The following is a 20,390-nucleotide window of genomic DNA, read 5'->3' as shown; positions in this document are numbered from 1 at the left end:
AAGTGGGGAAGACATTAGGATATAAGTGAGAAAGAAAATGTGGCCCCTTACAAGAAGTTTATTGCATTGACTAGGAAGGGACATGGATTTCAACCTAAAGAGTAGCAGAATAAATGTAGTGGCAAATAATCGTTGCAGTGTTGGATTTGTGGAAAATATCATCGCAAGAAGGATTGTTCATTGTACCAGGGTGGAAAACCTTAGATCTATAGTGCTTAGGAGGTGCAAATAGTTAGGGATGTTGGTCATAACATTCCTCGGATCTATGCAACACTTGATAACAAGAAGGTAGATCATCAGGAATCCATTATTGAGATGGAAGGGAAGCTCTGTGATTGAGTTGTTCCCATTTTGACTGATCCTAAATCTAATTATAGTTATGTTAGTCCTGAACTGGTGGATAATCGTGGCTTGAATAAATAAGTGCATGTAGATTCTTGGTTGGTGCAGTTGGCTACAAGGACCAAGAAAAGAGTTCATCATTGTGTGGGAGCTTGTGTAGTTGAGCTGAATAGTATACCTACATCAACACATCTAAATGTGCTTCCATTGGGTTCATATAGCATGCCTTTGGGTATGGATTGGTTGTTTACTCACATGACCAAGGTATATTTTTATGATAAGGCTATTGAGTGATTGGATGATGATGGAGAGAAGAGAATCTCGTAGGGAAAGAAGAAGCCTACATCGTTGAGAATGGTTACAACTATGCAGGCTAACCGCAGTTGCAAAAAAGGTATATTATTTTCAGTGCATGTTTACAGTGAAGAAAGGAAGGATGAGGAGGAAGAGGAAGTCCTGAAGAGGTATTTTATTTTACAATAGTTTCAGGATGTATTTCCTGCAGAGATTTAAAAGTTACTACCTCATAGGGAAGTGGATTTTTCTATTGAGTTGGTACTAGAAGTAACACCAGCATCAAAGCCACCTTACAGTATGAGCACTCTGGAGTTGGTAGAATTGAAGTTTCATCTGAAGGAAATGCCTGATAAAGGATACATAAGGCCAAGTGTGTCGCCTTGGGGTGCACCAGTGTTGTTTGTGAAGAAGAAGGGTGGTACTCTTAGGTGTGAATTCACTACAGGAAGTTGAATAAGATGAATTTTAAGAATACGTATTCTTTTCCTTAGATCGATGATATTTTTGATCAGTTGAAGGGAGCAACAACATTCTCAAAGATTCACTTGAGATCAGGATATCATCAGGTGCGAATCAAAGAAGAAGATATATGCAAGACTGCATTCTGCACCAGGTATGTGCATTATGAGTTTGTGGTAGTTCATTTTGGTCTTATTAATGCTCCATCCACTTTCATGTGTTTGATGAAAAATGTGTTGTGCCCTTATCTGGACAAGTCATTGATAGTATTCATTGATGATATATTGATATATTTTAAGAATGAGGAAGAACATGCAAAGCATCTAGAAACAATATTGATATTGCTGAGAGAGAATTATTTGTATGTCAAGCTCAACAAGTGTAGTTTCTTTCAAAATAAATTTCATTACTTGGGACATGTTGTTTCCAAGGAAGGGATAGTAGTGGACCTGGAAAAGATTAAAGTTATCATGGAGTGGCCAACTCATAGGAATGTGGATGAAGTCAGACCATTCATGGGACTAGCAGGTTATTACAGGAAGTTTATCAAGAACTTCTCACAGATTTCCTATCATATTGTCTCTTTGCAGAGGAAAGGAAAGAATTTTGAATGGAATGAGGAGTGTGCATCTAGTTTTGAACATTTGAAGCATTTTTTTACAAATGCTCCAGTCTTGAATATTGTAGATCCTGATCAGGAGTTCATGGTATGTACAGATTCTTGCAAGAAAGGACTTGTTGGAGTCCTAATGAAGGAAGGGCAAGTGGCATGCTATGAGTCAAGAAAGTCACAAGCATAACTATGTGACTCATGATATAGGTATATTTAATGACTTGAAGATGTGGAGGCATTATCATTTTGGCGGGAAGTTTATTCTGATGAGCGATCATAGTGGACTAAGGTACTTCTTTGACCAACCCAATCTAAATTCCAGGAAAGCTAGATGGTTGGCTACCCTCATTAAGTTTGACTTCAAGATCAGATACATCAAAGGCAAGGAGAATAGGGTTGCATATACTCTTAGTAGGAGAGTGTAGGCGAATCACATTTCAGTTGTGAGCTCTTATGGGATATATTTACAGGAGTGAATCTTGCAAGTATGGAAGCATGATGACATGTATCAATAACTGAAGCACATGTTGCATAACTAGGGTGAAGGTGATATGGATGAGGAGTATCACCTCATGGAAATGGCTTAGTCAGATTTAGGAACAAGATTTATGTGTCAGATAACAATGAACTCAAGAAGCTTATCTTGAGGGAGTTTCATGCTAAGTCGTATTCAAGTCACTCGGGATATCATAAGACTTTGACAGTAGTTAAGAAGCTATATTGTTGGATGAGCTTGAAAAAAGAGGTGGATGAGTTTGTTGCGAGATGTTTGGACTATCAATAGGTGAAAGTAGGGTGTAAGTAACTAGTTGGTTTATTACAACCGATTCTAATTCTAGAATGGAAATGGGAGGTCATTTCCATGGACTTCATTACAAGTTTTCCGAGGACATCCAGACAGCATGATTCCATCATGCTTGTGGTTGATAGGTTAAGTAAGGTAGCTTAATTCATTGCAGTTAAGTCTACTACTAAATCTAGTGAGGTAGCTCATATTTTCATCATGGAGATAGTGAGATTGCATGGTGTTTCCAAGAAGATCATATCTGACAAAGATGCCAAGTTCACTTCCATTTTTGGAAGGAGTTATTTGTAGGCTTGGGGATAGAGTTGGCTTTTAGCATAACTTATCATTCACATGCAGATTGATAGACATAGAGGGTTAACAAGATTCTTGAGGATGTGTTGAGGATGTATGTCATGTGTCAGCAGCGAAAGTGGGAGGAGTAACTTCCATTGGTGGAGTTTTCTTATAATAATGGGTATCATGAATCCTCTAGGATGAGTCCATTTGAGGCTCTTTACGAGTGAAGTTGTAATACTCCTATTAGCTAGAGTGATCTAGTGAACATGGCGTTGATTCGAGCAAACATGTTGGTAGAGATGGAAAAAGAGATGTAAGTTATCAGAAGGAATTTAAAGGCAACACATGACAAGCAGAAGAGTTATGCAGATCTACACATGGTATTTAAGGAGTTTCAGGTTGAGGAGCATGTGTACTTGCACGCCAAACCCAAGAGGATCTCCTTGAGGATTGGATCATGTGCCAAGTTGGCACCTCAATATTGTGGTCCTTTTGAGATCCTTGAGATGATTGGACGAGTGGCCTACAAAATTGCACTACCGCCAATAGTGAAAGTCTATGATGTTTTCCATGTTTCATTACTTAAGAGATATGTGTAGGAGGTTGATCATGTGATTCATTGGTCTATATTGATGGTGGAACTAGAGGGAAAATTCTAGCTAGAACCTTAGTGCATATTGCAGCAGAAACAACTCATACTTCAGAACCGAGCAATTGAGCAAGTTAAAGTTTAGTGGAAGCACTTTGGACCCGAAGAAGCTACATGGGAGATGGTTGATCAGAAATGGGATTTTTACCCTTCATTATTTGTTGGTTTAAGAAAATTATTTTTTGGTATATGTGTGTGTGTATATTATTGTAAATACCATAACGAGTTGTGTTGTAAAGCTCCAATAAGCAATATGGTTGTTTTGATTTTCAAAAGAATGTCATTGTAAATATTGTATCGAGCTATGTTATAAATATCCATAGGTAGTATGTTTTATTTTCAATGTTTTTTTGGTCATAGGTGTCATTGAATACTGAGGACGGTGTTCCCCTAAGGGGGAGGGATTTGTAACAACTGCGAGTTAAAGTTTCTTGTAATAAAGGATAATAAAGGCAAAATAAGACCAAGATCACGAGACATGTATTCCAAGCTGAATGTTGGGCAAGCATTATAGTTGGCATCACTTTTGTTTTATTATGGCTATGGAAATTGGCAAAGGCAAAATAGGCAATAATTGGCATTTATTTACGAAAATAAAGGAAAATGGGAGAAAATGAAGGTGAAGAGACAAAAATTTGCATGAAAGGGAAATTAGAGGAAAATGAATAAAAAGGAAACATCAATGATAAAAAGGCATAAAAAAATCAGTTCACAACTTCTGGTCATTACAACTTTTGTAAGTTCAATTTGGCTCTCTCCTTTCATTCTCTCTCTCATACACTGTTGCACATTTAGAATATTCTTGGAGCATTTTGGCATTCTCTTAGATTTGGAGAAAGGAAAGAAAAGGAAAGAAAAGGAGTGAAAAGGAAAGTGAAAGAAAGCAAGGAGAAGGTTGGATCAACAACTTCAGTAGGAGGATTTTGTAAGTAACATGCTGCATGTGTGATTTCCTAGTTGCGATGTAAATGCAAGGTAAATGCATTTATTTATTTACTATCATTTGCATGGGTTTTTCTAGTTTTAGAGTGGTTTCAACCTTGCCTTTTCATTTCATCGACAACCATGGTGTGATGGGATTCAATCTGAGTTGAGCTTTGGCTGTGGAAGGTTTTGGAATCAGGTGAGGTGGTCTTAGGAAATTTCTCAACGGTTGGGGGTGGAGATGGTTTTCTCTAGGAAGCCCCAAATAGGTGGGTGGAGACAAGAAAATTCCTCAAGGTATGGTGAATAAATTTTGAGGCATACAATATTGGTTTGGTTTTGTGATCTCAGGACTAGTTTAGGTGAGATCACAACAACTTGAGGGTGGAGGTGGTTTAACCTCTAGATTCCTTGGTTGTTATGTCTTGGTTTATCCCATGAGATTCCACATTCATGCTTGGAATATAGCACAGGGGTGATTGGCTGAAAGAAAGATTTGGTTTAGCCTAATCTATGATCGGGTGATACATGGAAGTCCCTGCCTTGGTTGGATTTTCCATAAGTTAATAAGAGTTATTTTCCTATTATTATCTATGAGCACTTGTACTTGTTATTATGTTGATTTTATGGATGATTTGTCATGGTTAATATTCTGGTTATATGTCAGTTATAAGTATGGTTTTATGATGTGCTCTAGCTATTACTCTTGTTCATGATTTGATAAGTATTTGAATGGTTGATTAATAAATGGGCTAACAAGTGTTGTTGCAACTACTTGAGAGGGAATTAAACCTTCTTGGTGATCCTTACATGAAGTTCAAAGATTTATGATCAGATATGCATTCATGACCTGTAGCCCACACATTTACCATATGTTTGACGAAATGTCTATCATGTTCTAGGCAGTATAAGTCATGTTCTTGCTTCAATCTTGAATGTTTGCCATTCTTATCACTTTAAGTATGATTATGGAAAGTGACAGACAATTATGGGCAATGGTATAGAGTCTATTCTGAAAAAGTGGTTTAGAACTCATAACCACAGTGAGACAACTGGAGGATTTAGGTCATAACCACATGGAAGCAAGCTTGTGTGTGTGGTTGGGGCCTCATAACTGCACTCTTGCCTTTTTGTGTGTGCAGTTTGGGGTTAGGCTTGTGAAAAGACAGTTCCAACTCAGGATCTGGTCATCAGAGGTTATGGACTGATTTCTGGGTGTTATAATGTTCTTGAGGAGTATCAATAAGTTTTCAGGTTGTAGGTCCCACTGGAACTTGGAGGTTGGGTCATGTCATAGAAGAACTCAACCTCACATTTATAGTGAGAACTTGTAAAAGCGGGTAAATGTTGGGAGGGGTAGCTACAATATGATAAATCCTAGATTTTTTTGGAAGTCGTAAGATAACTTCTATTTTGGACCTATCTCTCTCCCACATTTCTTAGTGTCCTTTTTGACTGGCTGATTTTTGGTGGCATCCCTTGCCATTGGTGTTGGGTATAGGTGACTATTCGATAAAGTTTGGTCGAGGCCCCATATTCTGGATAGTTTTAGTAAATTCTCTAGATCTTTGGGTGTATTCTTTTTTGGATCATTCCCAGGGTTGCAGTACGATAAGGTTTTAAAGCTAAGGTTTGGCTATCAATTGATTAAGTGGGAAGAAACACTAGGCATTTTTGGGTAGGAGAACAAGCCAAATTTCAAATTTTCTTGTTGTAATGAGGATGAACCCTCTCTTGCCTAACATGGCTTGAAGGTGTTATTGTAGTGTTTGCACAATATAATGCCATGTGGATAAATGTTTCACATATTTTATGCCATAATTTATGGATGTAGTTGCAATATTCAAGCATGACTTTTAGATATTTGTGTAGTGATTTTTCATTCACATGCTTTGTAGGAAAACCATCCAAAAATAAAATCCTTGACAATAGCTCATACTTAGGTATATAACATATTTACAATCAATTACTTCCCACCATAATTTAAGCAACCTTTTTTTATAAAATATAGATAGGAATAAGACGTAAATAAATATACTTACTTCCCAACTTTATATATGGGTTTCTCTACACTTATGTAGGAGTAAAATTGTAAATAGGCAGTGATTACTACCCACCAACATTTATCTAGGTCTTGTGCTAGTAAGCAACTAATTTGTCCACTTCAAATCTCAATTTATTAATTCCTACTAAAGCGAGACTATAGGATTTGATTTTCCTTTTGACCTATTACTTTAGCATTCAACAATATAGGCTATATTTTTTTATGCAAAAGCATAATTTCTAACTTTAGTGGCATGAACTAAGCTCGGTTGTTTCTCTTGTTTAAATTTATTTTAATGTGATATATATATATATATATAATGATTTTTTTTTGTAAAAAATTGTTTTCTCTTACAAAAAAAATGTTTATAATTTTGTCTTTTTCTAATTAAGTTGACATTATGTTTTGTTATTATTATTTTTCAATCTAATGCTTTTATTTCATGGATCCTATAATATCTCTCCTATATTAAGTTGACATTAAATGTTTACACTCAGTTAAAATCACTAGAACATCTCCCTGAGATGTTTACACTCATTGTTATAAATTATTATTATTTTTACACTCATTTATGGACACTAAAAAAGGGTGTAATATCATTGTTTTACATTGTTATTATTTTTATAGCATATAATTTTTAGTGAAATTGTAATTTTTTGTTATTAGGCACATAAGCCTCTCTATTTTGGAATATGGCTTCTCCAATGAATTATTATAGGGGAATAGGGCTTCTGCGAATGAAATATTATAGAATATTTATAGTAGTATACACCAATCAATGGTTGAGATTTATCTCCAAAGCAGTTATGCTCTTTTTATCCTTTTAATTATAATAATTAATTAAAAACAAAGTCATATGAACAAGTGTCATATGGATCCATTTATGCTTTTTGGGGCATGTGGTATTGATAAGCCATGACATTATAACAAAGTCTAATATTTTGCTAAGAGGCACATTCCACAAACGAGGATGCACAATTCTTTTTAAAAATAAAAATAAAATATTATGTACATAAAAAACAATACTAGCTAAAATAAATATGAATATGCATATTTGGTTATTTTAATTAAAAGTATTATAAAACATTAATAACCTTACTCTTATTGTGTTCACTCAATTTAGTCTAAAGGAGATGTGGTAAAGACATTTCACTTTCGCTCTCAACCATAAATAAAATATTTCAATATCAATGTTAGGTAACATAATTTTATGTCAACATTAAAAAAAGAGAAAGTAATTAAAAGTAAAGGAAATATTATATTTTCAGTTTTAAGTATGCCAAGAAGACATGACTAATCATCATCTTATTAAAAAAAAATACAAGACTTAAATAAATTATTTGAACATCCATGTTAATTAAATTATTTAAGTAAAAATATTCAATTTTTTGATAATAGAAGTAATATGAGATTTAAAAAATATTAATAATAATAAAAAACCAATGTAGATCATATCTAAAATATTTTAATAGGTTGAATTAAGTAATATTGAAGTATATTTAAAAATATATTAATAAAAAAAGCATTTTAATGTAAAAATGTTGTTTACAAATAAAATATTTCAATGCCCATGTTAAGTGAAATATTTCAATGTTATATACGTGTGTGCATAAAAATAAGTAATTGAAAAAAAAAAAATTCTTATGATTGTTCAAATAGTTTCATCATCCATCTTAAACAAGGATGTAGTAACCCCAAAAAGAATAAAATCTTTAAAGGTGCAAACATCTTTTCAAAATTTTCATTTTAAAAGAGGTTTGCAACTCAAAATATTTGATCCCTCTCCATGCTTTGCTAGATCTGTAATTAAGATCAATCTATAATAGTAGATTAAGAATATCCATGGTGGAGTGGAGGTAAATTTCCATGTGTAAGAATCTTGTTAGATTTTTTTAATGTATATATGTTTAACTTATATATTAATTTTTTTATAATAATAACAATACTAATAATAATTTAAAATAAGTTATAATTTTCTATCTAAGACTTTTGTGATCTATATTGTTTTTTTGGAATTGGCTTTAGGAATAATCACATCATCAGTTTCCTTGGTCGAAGTATTGAACCGGTCGAAGTTTTGAACCCTCTAATCTTGGTCCTAATGATGGACTACATTAGAGGGTTCAAAACATGGACCAACGAATACAAACTCTAATCTTGGTCTTAATGATGGACACCATTAGAAGGTTCAAAACATGGACCAACGAATACAAAAAGTTTGAAACTTCAACCAACGAATACTAATGATGTGATTATTCGAAAAGCCAATTCCAAAGAAATTAAAATTTATTTAGTTTGTATGCTTTTTTAAATTTTAATAATGTAAGTTGTATTATAAAATAAATATTTTAATGTTCTTATTATTATAAAATAAGTATTTTAATGTTCTTGTAGATCAATATCTATTTATTAATCATTTAATTTATATAATTGGATTAATTTAAATTAATTTCTATTTATAAATTTTAAATATGCATATAAATTTAATACTTTGTAACAATATCATTTAAATTTGTAAATTTACCGATTTCAAATAAAATGAACCAAATTAAAAGAAAAGAATAAAAATAAACTCTGAGCCACTTGAACAACCTCTAAGAAATAAATATATTAAAATAAACTTTACATGACTATGAGATTATATGAATAAAAATATTTTACCGATTTCAAATAAAATGAACCAAATTAAAAGAAAAGAATAAAAATAAACTCTGAGCCACTTGAACAACCTCTAAGAAATAAAAATATTAAAATAAACTTTACATGACTATGAGATTATATGAATAAAAGCATGAAATATTCTGGTGTGGTAAGCCCACTCCGTTTGTGAAATCATTACATAAATAGTACTAAATAGGACATATTCTCTGAATTAAAACATTAAATGTTCTGGTGCAGTGACCCTAATCTGTTTGCAAGGCCAAAGGTTATATATCACATTTTTGGTGAATATTAAAGAGTATTGAACGTTGCTAACCCAACACTGTATATACACCCTCGTAACACTGTATATACACCGTAGTGTAGTAACGTTAATATGGTTGACTAAGCTTTGCCTTGGTGAGTGGAGCAGTTGGGTGCGTATAAAGTTGTACGGTTGTACGATTTAGTCAAGGTCTAAATTGAGTTGTTATTAGGTAGTACCGGGAACCTCTGTCGGTGTTAAAATTAAAAATAAAATTAAATCAGTGTTATTCTTTCTTCAGTATTATAAGTAATAAAAAAATATAAGGTTGTTCTTGCTTCCGGATTAATTAATGCAGAAATGATTATCCATAGAAAAACCATACTTCGAATACGCCACGGTATTGCAGAACGATTCAACCCTGTGGTTCTCCCAGAGCTAGCGTGGATAGGCAGGGCGACTCTGGACACGGGATTGAAACAATACCTATCAGTCTGATCACGTAACCAACGATAACTACAAGTCTAATTTAGTTCAAAACACTTTGAATGGAATACATCGACTTCGCGTGTGCTATACCTGTATCTGCAACCACACGCATGTGGCTGAACTGAACATGGAAAAAACAAATAAAAATGGTCTATCCAAAAGGGACGAATATTCTTGGCATATATACCCATCTAGGTTGTTCTACTTTTAAATGCAACGCGGATTATTCACGCATTCGAATACGTTCCCATCTGAAACACTCTGCGCACAAGCTTCCTCGTCACCACATACTTATAAACAAACTCGCGCCTACACTTGTTTCACATATGAGGAAGCGAGCATTCTTAAGAGTTTCATACTGAAATCTGCAGTCTCTGATTTATACATACGATCTTGTAGATTGCAGCTACGGGATTGAAGATGGCAATACCCGGACCAATAAAAACGATCGTGGTGCTCGTCCAGGAGAATCGATCGTTCGACCACATGATGGGATGGATGAAGGAGCTGAATCCAGAGATAAACGGCGTAACAGGGGAGGAATGGAACCCCATGTCCACAACAGATCCCAACTCCGCTAAAGTGTTTTTCCAAAATAAAGCCGAATATGTCGATCCAGATCCTGGTCATTCATACCAAGCCATTAGAGAACAGGTTTTTGGAAATTCCACCGACACCTCTGCGGATCCTCCTCCAATGAACGGATTCGCCCAACAGGCCGAGAGTACTGAGAAAGGTATGTCTGCAACCGTCATGAATGGATTCAGACCTCAAGCGCTCCCTGTTTATGAAGCTCTTGTAAGCGAATACGCACTCTTTGACAGGTGGTTTGCTTCGGTCCCCGCCTCCACACAACCCAACAGACTCTATGTTCATTCTGCAACTTCCCATGGAGCCACCAGCAACGATGCATTAAAGCTCATCGAGGGATTTCCTCAAAAGACCATCTTCGAATCCATAGCCGAATCCGGGCTCGACTTCGGTATTTACTATCAGTATCCTCCGAGCACTCTGTTCTACAGAAACCTGAGAAAGCTCAAGTATATCTTCAAGTTTCACCAATACGATCTCCACTTCAAATCCGATGCCAAGAAAGGGAAGCTCCCCAATTATGTGGTCATCGAGCAACGTTACTTCGATCTCAAGATTTTGCCTGGAAACGATGACCATCCCTCCCATGATGTCGGTGTAGGGCAGAAGTTTGTGAAAGAAGTGTACGAGATTCTGAGATCGAGTCCCCAGTGGAACGAGATGTTGTTCATTATTACATACGATGAGCACGGGGGTTTCTACGATCATGTTCCCACGCCTGTGAGGGATGTCCCCTCTCCTGATGGTATCGTTGGCCCCAAGCCCTATTACTTTGAATTCAACAGATTGGGCGTCCGTGTGCCGACTATCATGATTTCTCCCTGGATTAACAAAGGGACAGGTACGCTAATTTTCTTTTAATTTAGATTCCCCCTTGGGGGTACAGCCTGACAATAATTGAAGAATTCTCACAGGAGAAAGACCATTGCTTAATTCTTATTAAATGAAGAAAGCGTTCCTTTTCCTTTTCTGGTATAAAGAGCGATTGCAATAAATGTGAAGATTTAATGAGTTGGATTAATTAATTTTGCAGTGGTGCATGGGCCAAATGGACCATATCCTTCATCCGAGTTCGAGCATTCGTCCATCCCTGCAACTGTTAAGAAGATCTTCAATCTGAAATCAGAATTCCTGACGAAGAGGGACGCTTGGGCCGGCACTTTTGAAAGCGTTTTACAACTTCGGGACAGCCCACGAACAGACTGCCCGGGTATCTACCTATCTATCTATAGCCTGGTAGATTACGCTTCGATTTCAAATCGGATTGTTATGCTTTAATTTCTAATTGAATTGTTATTTTTGTGATCAGATGAGTTGCCCATACCGCCCCAGCTGAGACATACGGAAGCAAAGGAAGATGCGGCTTTACACGATTTTCAGACGGAATTGGTGCTGCTAGCAGCTTCATTGAACGGAGATCACGCTTTGGATATCTATCCAGATGAACTCCCGAAGAAGATGAACGTGGGAGAAGCGTGCGCATATGCTGAGCGTGGGGTAAAACGTTTTCTTGATGCGTGTGAGACCGCCATTAGAAACGGTGAAGATCCGGAAACGATTGTGAAGGTTCCTTGTGAAACACCCCCTTCTCGTTCCCGAATTCGACAGTTTTTGGCGAATCTTGGATCCTGCCTCGTTTGCAAATCTGGCTAGTTACTGGAGTGTATTTTTGAAGTACGTTGTGCAGCTTATTTTTTTGAAGGAGTCAGTGTATTCGCTGGCCGTAACTTTGAATTATTCGTCAGGTGTAACTTATTATTTCTGGTCCGGTGTCGTGCCCTACTCGAATATTCCTTCAGTTGATTCCTGGTCCGGTGTCGTGCCCGACTCGAATATTCCTTCCGTTGAGGAATGTTCCCTCGGAGTGAAAACTGAGGGTCTTAGATGATATTCAGTTGTCTGTACCCGATTTATTTTGTGCTTGTATTTTGGAAGAATAATTCGAACATTTTGATTTAATTGTAATTAATTAATAAATTTGTTTTTACCCGATTTATTATGTGCTTATATTTTGGAATAATAATTCGAACATTTTGATTTAATGGTAATTAATTAATAAATGGATGGATGTAGAGATTTTTAATATATAAAAAGAGATTTTTAATAATAATTGTAAATTAAAGGGTAAGATTTTTAATATTTTTAATAATAATTATAAATTAAAGGGTAAGCTTTATTTAAAAAAATATAGTTATTATTAATTTTTTTAAATTAATTATTAAAATATTATATGGATAAATTAGGATATTATAGTACAATTTAGTAAAGTGAGAATGAATCTTCATGATTAAGGATTTTATATTTATAATCTTGTTATATATATATATATATATATAGATATAGTCTAACTTAGAGATGAAATGATTTTTTTCACGATAATTTTTCTAGTTAATTTAAAAAACTTGAGTTTAAGTTATTTAATCAATTTTTCTTGTTAATTTTAACCAAAATCTCGTAGAAATTTTAAAAAACTCCAGTTTAAGTTATTTAATCTATAGAATTCAAGTTTGCCATAGTGTTTTTAGGGCGCTGAATCCATAAATGGATTTAAAAATGTATTTTAAGAAATAAAAAAATCATGTTCTTGCTTTAAATTCTTTTGACAGATTAGTGATTAAATTAGTGATAGCATCCCACTAATTTGGTTAATTTTTATGTTTTTTTTTTTTTTTAATTCTTGGCAATGTGATATGTATCATGAGCTTCTTCACATTTAGTAATTATGCCAAGACGTGCTCTACAACCCAGTTCTAGAGGTTGGAGATGTTGTCACTTAATATTACATTAAAAAACTTTAAAAATATATGTCTGTTAAAATAAAGAATAATATTGAATATGTTGGTTTAATTAAAAAATTTAACAAACACAACATATACACAATAATATTATTGATCACAAAAGGAAATAAAGGATAGAAAAAATTCAAGAAAACAAAAAAAGTATAAGGTTTGTTTAGGGAAAGAAGATCGATGCGGAAATATTCAATTAAGGCATGTTTGTTCTTAAAAAATTCTTAGACTATATAATATGTAACCTATAGTCAAGAAATGAATTTATTTGTCTATAAATTCTTCATGGCTTCACTTTGGGACAACAAACTTACCAACACCTCATTCCTCATTCTAGTTAGCTTTGAGGGCATTAAGAAAAACATATTAGATTAGATTAAAAAAATCATATATTAGATTAGATTATTTTCCAAAATGTGAAACTAGATAAACACAAGGAAACTCTTACTACAAAACTAAAATGCTACCAACCAAAATTACTTAAATTGACATTATAGTTAAAACTTGTTTGTGTGATGTAATTTTTATCATAGTAAAAAAGAATTAGTATTTCAAATATATAAATTAAGTAATTGGTATAGTTAAAAATGTTTTTGTGTGTCCTCGATCGGGGTGTGTGTTGATGGTAAATAGATCTGCAGGGGAATGATGGTGTTAATCCCAAGAAGCCCCCCTCCATCCTCCACATGCACGAAGCACATGGAGCGGTGGCTCCTTGCATGCGGCGAGTAAATGAAGGCGGCATGGTCATTAACGAGAAATGATTTATCAGTTTTCTTCGTGGTCAATTTGGTAATTTTATGTATTTTTCTCTCCTCATGTCTTGGCTCTAGTCTGCGCAACACAATGATGGGGAGATGGACATGCTGGTGTGTTTTCCCTAGAAGTGGGCTCAGTCGCGGCTGATCCTAACTCTAGTCTTCAGGTATGTTCATAGTTTCTTCACCTGTGTCCCTATGATCCACTATATATGTCTATTGGCTTTCAGATTGAGAGGTTGTGGTGCAATCTGATCTGGTTGGAAGGTGGTTTCTGTGGTTTCACTAACAAAAATTTCAACAGGGGAAGCAGTGGTTGTGATTTTTTATTTTCCTGTGTCTGTTGATTTTGGTATTTATCTGTCTCGAATGGGATTATGTTGTTTTTGGTGCTATGACTGCTCCTAGGTTCTTGTTTATTTTCCTCTGTGGTCTTGAGGCCTCCTTTCAAGTCTGTTTATTATTAATTTTGAGTTGGCTGCCCCGAGGCTCTGGTATGCAAATGATTCAACTTATAATTTCGTCTCTCAGCCTGAACGGAAGAGGATGTCTATTGGGTTATGGGGGTTTCTTCCTTCTCTCTTGTTTTCTTGTGTCAAGCATACGAATTGGAGTCTGGTTCAATTTTTAGATTTCCATCTGTTTCCCCTGGAACGTCCTCGGCTCCATGGTAGCCCCTGGAAGTTTGTGTTTCTGGGTCAGTGCTTCCACCTGGGTCATTTATGGGGTCTTTGTTTGTTAGATATTGCTTTTTCAGGTATCATTGGACGATGGCTCGCTCCGCCTCTGGCAAGGGTAAGGCTACCCAAGGCTTGGGTGGTCACCATAAGAGTTAAAGGAATTCCCTAGGGGGCAATCGACCCAGCTCCTTTAGGGGTTGGAGTCACGTCTGGAAATCAGTTTCTTCAATTATCAATGAGGCAGCGATGACTTACCATAAAGGCACCTCGGCTTAGGTTCGCCAGTTGGTAGAGGAATGGGAGGAAGAGTTAAATCAGAAAGCAGGGCTCATGGATATTGATTTGGAAGACTGACAAACATTAGTGTTGGACCCTGGGCATACCTGGGGTTGGACTACCCAATTTAAGCAAACACTCCACCTGTATTGGTTAATGAAGAGCCCGCTGGCTAAAGCTCTTCAACAAATCTTGGCTGGGGTGGCGACAACCACTCATGGGTTCCGTGACTATAGTAAAAAATTTCAAAAAATTTAGTTTTAATTGCAGCAGTAGAATGGATGACTTAGTTGAATTGAGCAGCACATTTTGTGCATCCCTCAAATTGAGCTCCCTAAATCTAGCGCCAAAGACCCTACTCCAGTTGAGTCAGCAGAACACGATTAGCTTGAGGTTGGTCTTTCAAAACTTTTTTTTTAATGCAGAAGTTTAGCATAGTTCAGTGTGTTTATAGCGATGTTTTAAGTTATTTAGAGTCAAGAAAGTTTAAAGGCAACCAAACTTATTTGGCATGGATGATTAGACTTATTACATTTTGTTATTGGATGGCTTATCATGATGTTAAGTGGCCAACATACCTGGTTTCCCTCTGGTCAGGTTGAGGCCACCTAACCTTTTGGATCTAGATGTAATCTACCTTTTTTATGATGAAATAGAAAGGTACTATCAAATTTACAAAAAAAAAAATATAAAAAATAGGGGGGCGAACCTATGTTTAAACAAAAATTACATTTAATTTGGTTGGTAAGCGGTCAAACCCTGCCAACCCCAAACATATATATATATATATATATCTGTTTCATATAATGGCCAACGACCATATCAAAACGACCACACATAAATACAAGGGGTCGGTGGGAATCGAACCCGCCTGGTCAGTTTGTCTGGCCTGCACCATGGGTGGCCCCACTCAATAGTCACCAAAAAAAATGCAGCAATACAAAACGAGTCACCAAGTGGGGAGGGCGTGGGGTTTGAACCCGGGCCTCCCACACCAAATTTAACCTCTTTACCAGCAACCCAAATTAGCACCTTGTAATTAATGCCCAAAATTTTTATATATACCCAATTTCATTACATTCACACAGGGAAGGATAGAACAGAGCACGCACACATATCGAGGGGAGGAAACCTGATCTGGAACACAAATATAGGCAGTGGAACCCTGACACAGGGAATATGAAGGGAATCTAAAATATTCCCTTAAGGCCAATTTTTTATAGATCTAGAACTATACCAAATTTATACTCATTCTTCTCAGTTTTTCATAGGGAACACAATGGTGTAATAAAATTTGTTATATGAGCAGCAGATCTTCAATCAAATTGCAGAGATGAATCTTTGTTGAATCATGAGGAATTTAAAAGATTCCCTTGGGGCCAATCTTTCACAGTGACAAAATCATGTCAACTTTATAATCAATTGAACCAGAATTTCACCAGGAGACTGATGGCGTGATCAATTTTCCAATCTGAGCAGCGAAATTTCAGTGAACTCGAAGAGAGGAATCTTTGTGGAATCATTAGAAATCTAAAAGATGCACTAAGGGTCGATTTTTTATAGTTTCAGAACCAGGCTGACTTTATACTCAAATTACTCAATTTTTCACAAGAAGCATAGTGGTGAACTCAAAATTGTCATTTGAGCAGCATAACTCCAGTCAACCAGCAGGAAAGAATCTTTGGGGAATCATTGAGATTCTTGAGCGTTCATATTTTGACGGTGTCAGAAAGAGGTCGATTTTACAGTCATTCGACACGATTTTGCGCCACAGATTCAACGGTGCAATCCATTTCTTCAGCAGAGTTCTACATTTTTAGGCCATCCCCAGAAGTGGAGGTATATGAGGCAGTGATGCCATGTCTTTCTTTTTATTTGTTGAGATGATTATTTTGTTGTTGAGATCCCTTTTTACCATTCTGTTGGAGAATACTAGTATGCCACTTCATGTGAGAATTTAATATCTTGTTATGCTAAAGAAGGGACCATATGAGTGAGAGTTCCTATAGGAGAACGTCTCGTGGAGAGACATGTCACTCTAGTTGAGGGAGTTTATCCTTGTAATAGAAAAAAATACACCATGTAATCATCATCATCTTGCAACATTTAATGAAGCGACCTCCCCATTCTTGACACTGGGCCCGAAGGCGTAATCCACACTGGGTGAACTCCGTTATCAACTTGTTTGTGTTCTTTGATTTGATGGTTGTCATTATGTTTTCCTCTTCTTTAAAGTAGCACATGTGGTTTTTAGTACTCTTTCATATGCAATTATGCTAACATCACAAAAGTAAAATATTTTGGTTAATTCCAGTAGCTGAGAGATCCTTATCAAGTTTGGTATCAGAGCGGTCTTCTTTCTGATGCGAATTATGAGTGTGAATGATTCAACGTGCAACAAAAAATAAAATGGAGGATCACAAAGATCTCTATGAGGCATTCTGCAAGATGACCAACATGGTAGATTTAATGTATTCATATTATGAGGAGAATATGGCAACAAAGGAATGGGAGAAAGAAAGAGAATATGATGATGCTCCATCTACCCCCTCGAGTGAACATTATTCTTCTTCATTATCTTCTTATCATTCAAATGAGGAGATCAGTTAGAGCCTTCAAGGACATAATGTTGAATTGAGGAGACTTCTATGAGAAGAAAAAGAGGAGAGGAAGAGATTGCAACTTCAATTATGAACCACAAAAGACACCTTGGAAACGTTGAAGCCCAACGAAGCTTAGCGAAGCCATCATCATCTGCTTTAGAATCAACAACTGAGGTAAACGATGTTGATCGTTCTTTAGTTTCATTTTCACATGATGTTATTTCTATTGGAAGCATTAAGGTACCCATTTCAGGAACCGGCCTGAGACTCCTTACCAAGGTGGGATACATCGAAGGAGAGTGCCCGAAGGTAGCAGAAGCTTCCAAGGAATTGTCGAAACCATTAGGAAAAAATGATGATTGGAACACATCACAATCCTCCCATGATAGTGCACATTGCAGAGGAAGAACTAAGGCAAGCTCACATCGCCAGGATTGCACCAAAGATAGCCAAGAGAGGTATAAAAATTCTCAGTATTCTAAAGTTCATTTTGATTACAATCATATTGTTAATGGTGAGTAGAAATCATGGTGTAGAAAACCATGTAGTTTTTGTGGCTTGCATAACCACGTGATTTCTGAGTGTTGTAAGAGAATGACAACAAGAAAGAGGACGAGATGTGAAAGGCCTTCTCCACACCAGGGAAGGAAGAAGGTTAAGCAGATTTGGAGGAAGAAGAGTTTTTCAATCATTGCAACATAGGTGGACATCGGAGAGCCACATGTTGGGAGTTCCATCCATAGCATCGTCTCAAGAAGGACAAAGTGCCTGTGCAAGAACCAACTGGTGAAACTTTTCGACAAGCGAATTAACAACAGAACAATGGACCATTCCCTTTGATGAGTGAGACATGGTAGCTTGTCATGGCCACATTTTGTAAATCATGTGTTGCGATATAATTGTAAACATGATGATGTGTTTTCCATTGCTTATTTAAGCAACGATGATTTTTTTGGCCTTTGTTGATAGTTGGGGTATTGAATTCTATTATGATGTACACCTGACCAAAGAGTTTGTCTTATAAACTCTTGGCAAGTATGAGGATGTTTGGGTCATGTAGTTTGAAAATACTATACTACAGGTTTGCAGAGGATGCAAGTGTCAGTTCATCACTTATGGCTCTAAAGAACAAGGGTGAAGGAGAAGGAATTGTGACCTGTCAAGACACTTATTGTGCAAACAATATAACACAACAGTAGCACATTATGTTCATGTTTTTGGAGGACCAAAAACTCCTCAGTGGGGAGGAATGATCCAGGTGGCTCCATAAATGCTCATAATTCATAAGTGGCTTGGGAAAAGCTCAAAACTAAAACTTGTTGGATTGAAGTGAAACTAGATTCAAATTGAATATCTCGTCGCAAGCTTTCCAACGACACAAGCAACACAATTTGAGTTTGTATGTGAAAGTTATGGCCAGTCAAATTTTTGGTCAAACTAATCCCATTGGTAGCCACTAACGAGACAACAATTTGGCACTCCACGGTGATGGTTTCCGGTAGTCGGAAAAGGAGAATTTGTTGGATACTTAATTTTTCTAATGACCCCTAAAAATCTGATGGTTGGTTTTTTCGAGGTTATTATTATTATAAAAAAACAAAAATATAAAAAATAAGGGGGCGGGCCACCACCTCTACCACCCATCCCCAACCCATGTTTAAACAAAAATTACATATAATTTGTTCAGTAGGTGGTCAAACCCTGTTGACCCCAAACATATATATATATATATATATGTTTCATATAATGGCCAACGACCACGCATAAATACAAGGGGCCGATGGGAATCGAAACCGCCCAACCCGCACCATAGGTGGCCCCACTCAATGGTCACCAAAAAAAATGTGGCAATACAAAACGAATCACCAAGTAAGGAGGCCGCGGGATTGGAACTCGAACCTCCTACACCAAATTTAACCTCTCTACCAACGGCCCAAATTGGCGCCTTGTAATTATTGCCCAAAATTTTTATATATACCTAGTTTCATTACATTCACCTGGGGAAGAACATAATGGAGGATGCACGTATATCAAGGGCTAGAACCCTGATACAACACACAAATTGAGGTAGTGGAACCCTGGCACAGGAAATGTAGGGAATCTAAAAGATTCCCTTGGGGCCAATTTTTCACAAAGCCAGAACTATGCCAACTTTATACTCATTCTTCTCATTTTTTCATAGGGAACGTGATGGTGTAATCAGATTTTTCATATGAGCAACATATCTTCAGCCAACTTGCAAAGAGGAATCATGAGGAATCTAAAAGATTCCCTTGGGGCCAATTTTTCATAGTGACAAAATCATGTCAACTTTATACTCAAACGAACAAGAATTTCGCGAAGAGTCTAATGGCATGATTAGTTTTCCAATATGAGCAGTGAAATTTAAGTGAAATCACAAAGAGGAATTTTTGTGGAATCATGAGGAATCTAAAAGATTCCCTAAGGGCCGATTTTTGACAGTATCATAACCAAGCCGACTTTATACTCGAATTACTCATTTTTTCGCAATAAGCATAGTGGTGAACTCAGAATTGTCATCTAAGAAGCAAAACTCCAGTTAACCAGCGGGAATGCATCTTTAGGGAATCTTTGAGATTCTTGAGGGTTCATATTTTGATGATGTTAGAAATGGGTCAAGTTTACAGTCATTCGACAAATGGTGCATCCATTTCTTCAGTAGAGTTGTGCATTTTCAGGCCATCCCCAGAAGTGGAGGTATATGATGCAGAGATGCCATGTCTTTCTTTTGATTTGTTGAGATGATGATTTTTTTTGTTGAGATCCCTATTTACCATTCTTTTGGAGGATACCAGTATGCCACTTTATGTGAGAATTTAATAGATTGCTATGCTAAAGGAGGGCCCATATCAGTGAGAGTTCCTGT

The 20,390-nt window shown here is 36.2% G+C and overlaps 1 protein-coding gene across 1 annotated transcript; it reads left to right on the top strand.

Moving 5' to 3' along the window:
- The first annotated feature begins 10,060 nt into the window (after window positions 1-10,060).
- On the top strand, window positions 10,061-12,384 carry LOC149192412 (non-specific phospholipase C2-like). Its single transcript, XM_089406376.1, has 3 exons — window positions 10,061-11,238; window positions 11,431-11,607; window positions 11,707-12,384. The coding sequence occupies exons 1-3, from the start codon at window positions 10,227-10,229 to the stop codon at window positions 12,048-12,050; spliced, it is 1,533 nt and encodes a 510-aa protein (XP_089262502.1). The 5' UTR covers window positions 10,061-10,226; the 3' UTR covers window positions 12,051-12,384.
- The last annotated feature ends 8,006 nt before the right edge of the window (window positions 12,385-20,390 follow it).

The sequence above is a fragment of the Pinus tabuliformis genome, chromosome 2_2, assembly GCF_031772625.1.
Source record: "Pinus tabuliformis cultivar Carrire ecotype Pingquan chromosome 2_2, CPIR1, whole genome shotgun sequence".
Classification (NCBI taxonomy): domain Eukaryota; kingdom Viridiplantae; phylum Streptophyta; class Pinopsida; order Pinales; family Pinaceae; genus Pinus; species Pinus tabuliformis.
This window is presented reverse-complemented; position numbering and strand designations above follow the sequence as displayed.

Bases quoted from the DNA above. Each gene is read 5' to 3' on its own strand.
- LOC149192412 (XM_089406376.1), top strand. From the start codon at position 10,227: ATGGCAATACCCGGACCAATAAAAACGATCGTGGTGCTCGTCCAGGAG. The intron at 11,239-11,430 runs GTACGCTAATTT...TTAATTTTGCAG, and splicing joins CTGGATTAACAAAGGGACAG to TGGTGCATGGGCCAAATGGA. The intron at 11,608-11,706 runs GTATCTACCTAT...TTTTGTGATCAG, and splicing joins CCCACGAACAGACTGCCCGG to ATGAGTTGCCCATACCGCCC.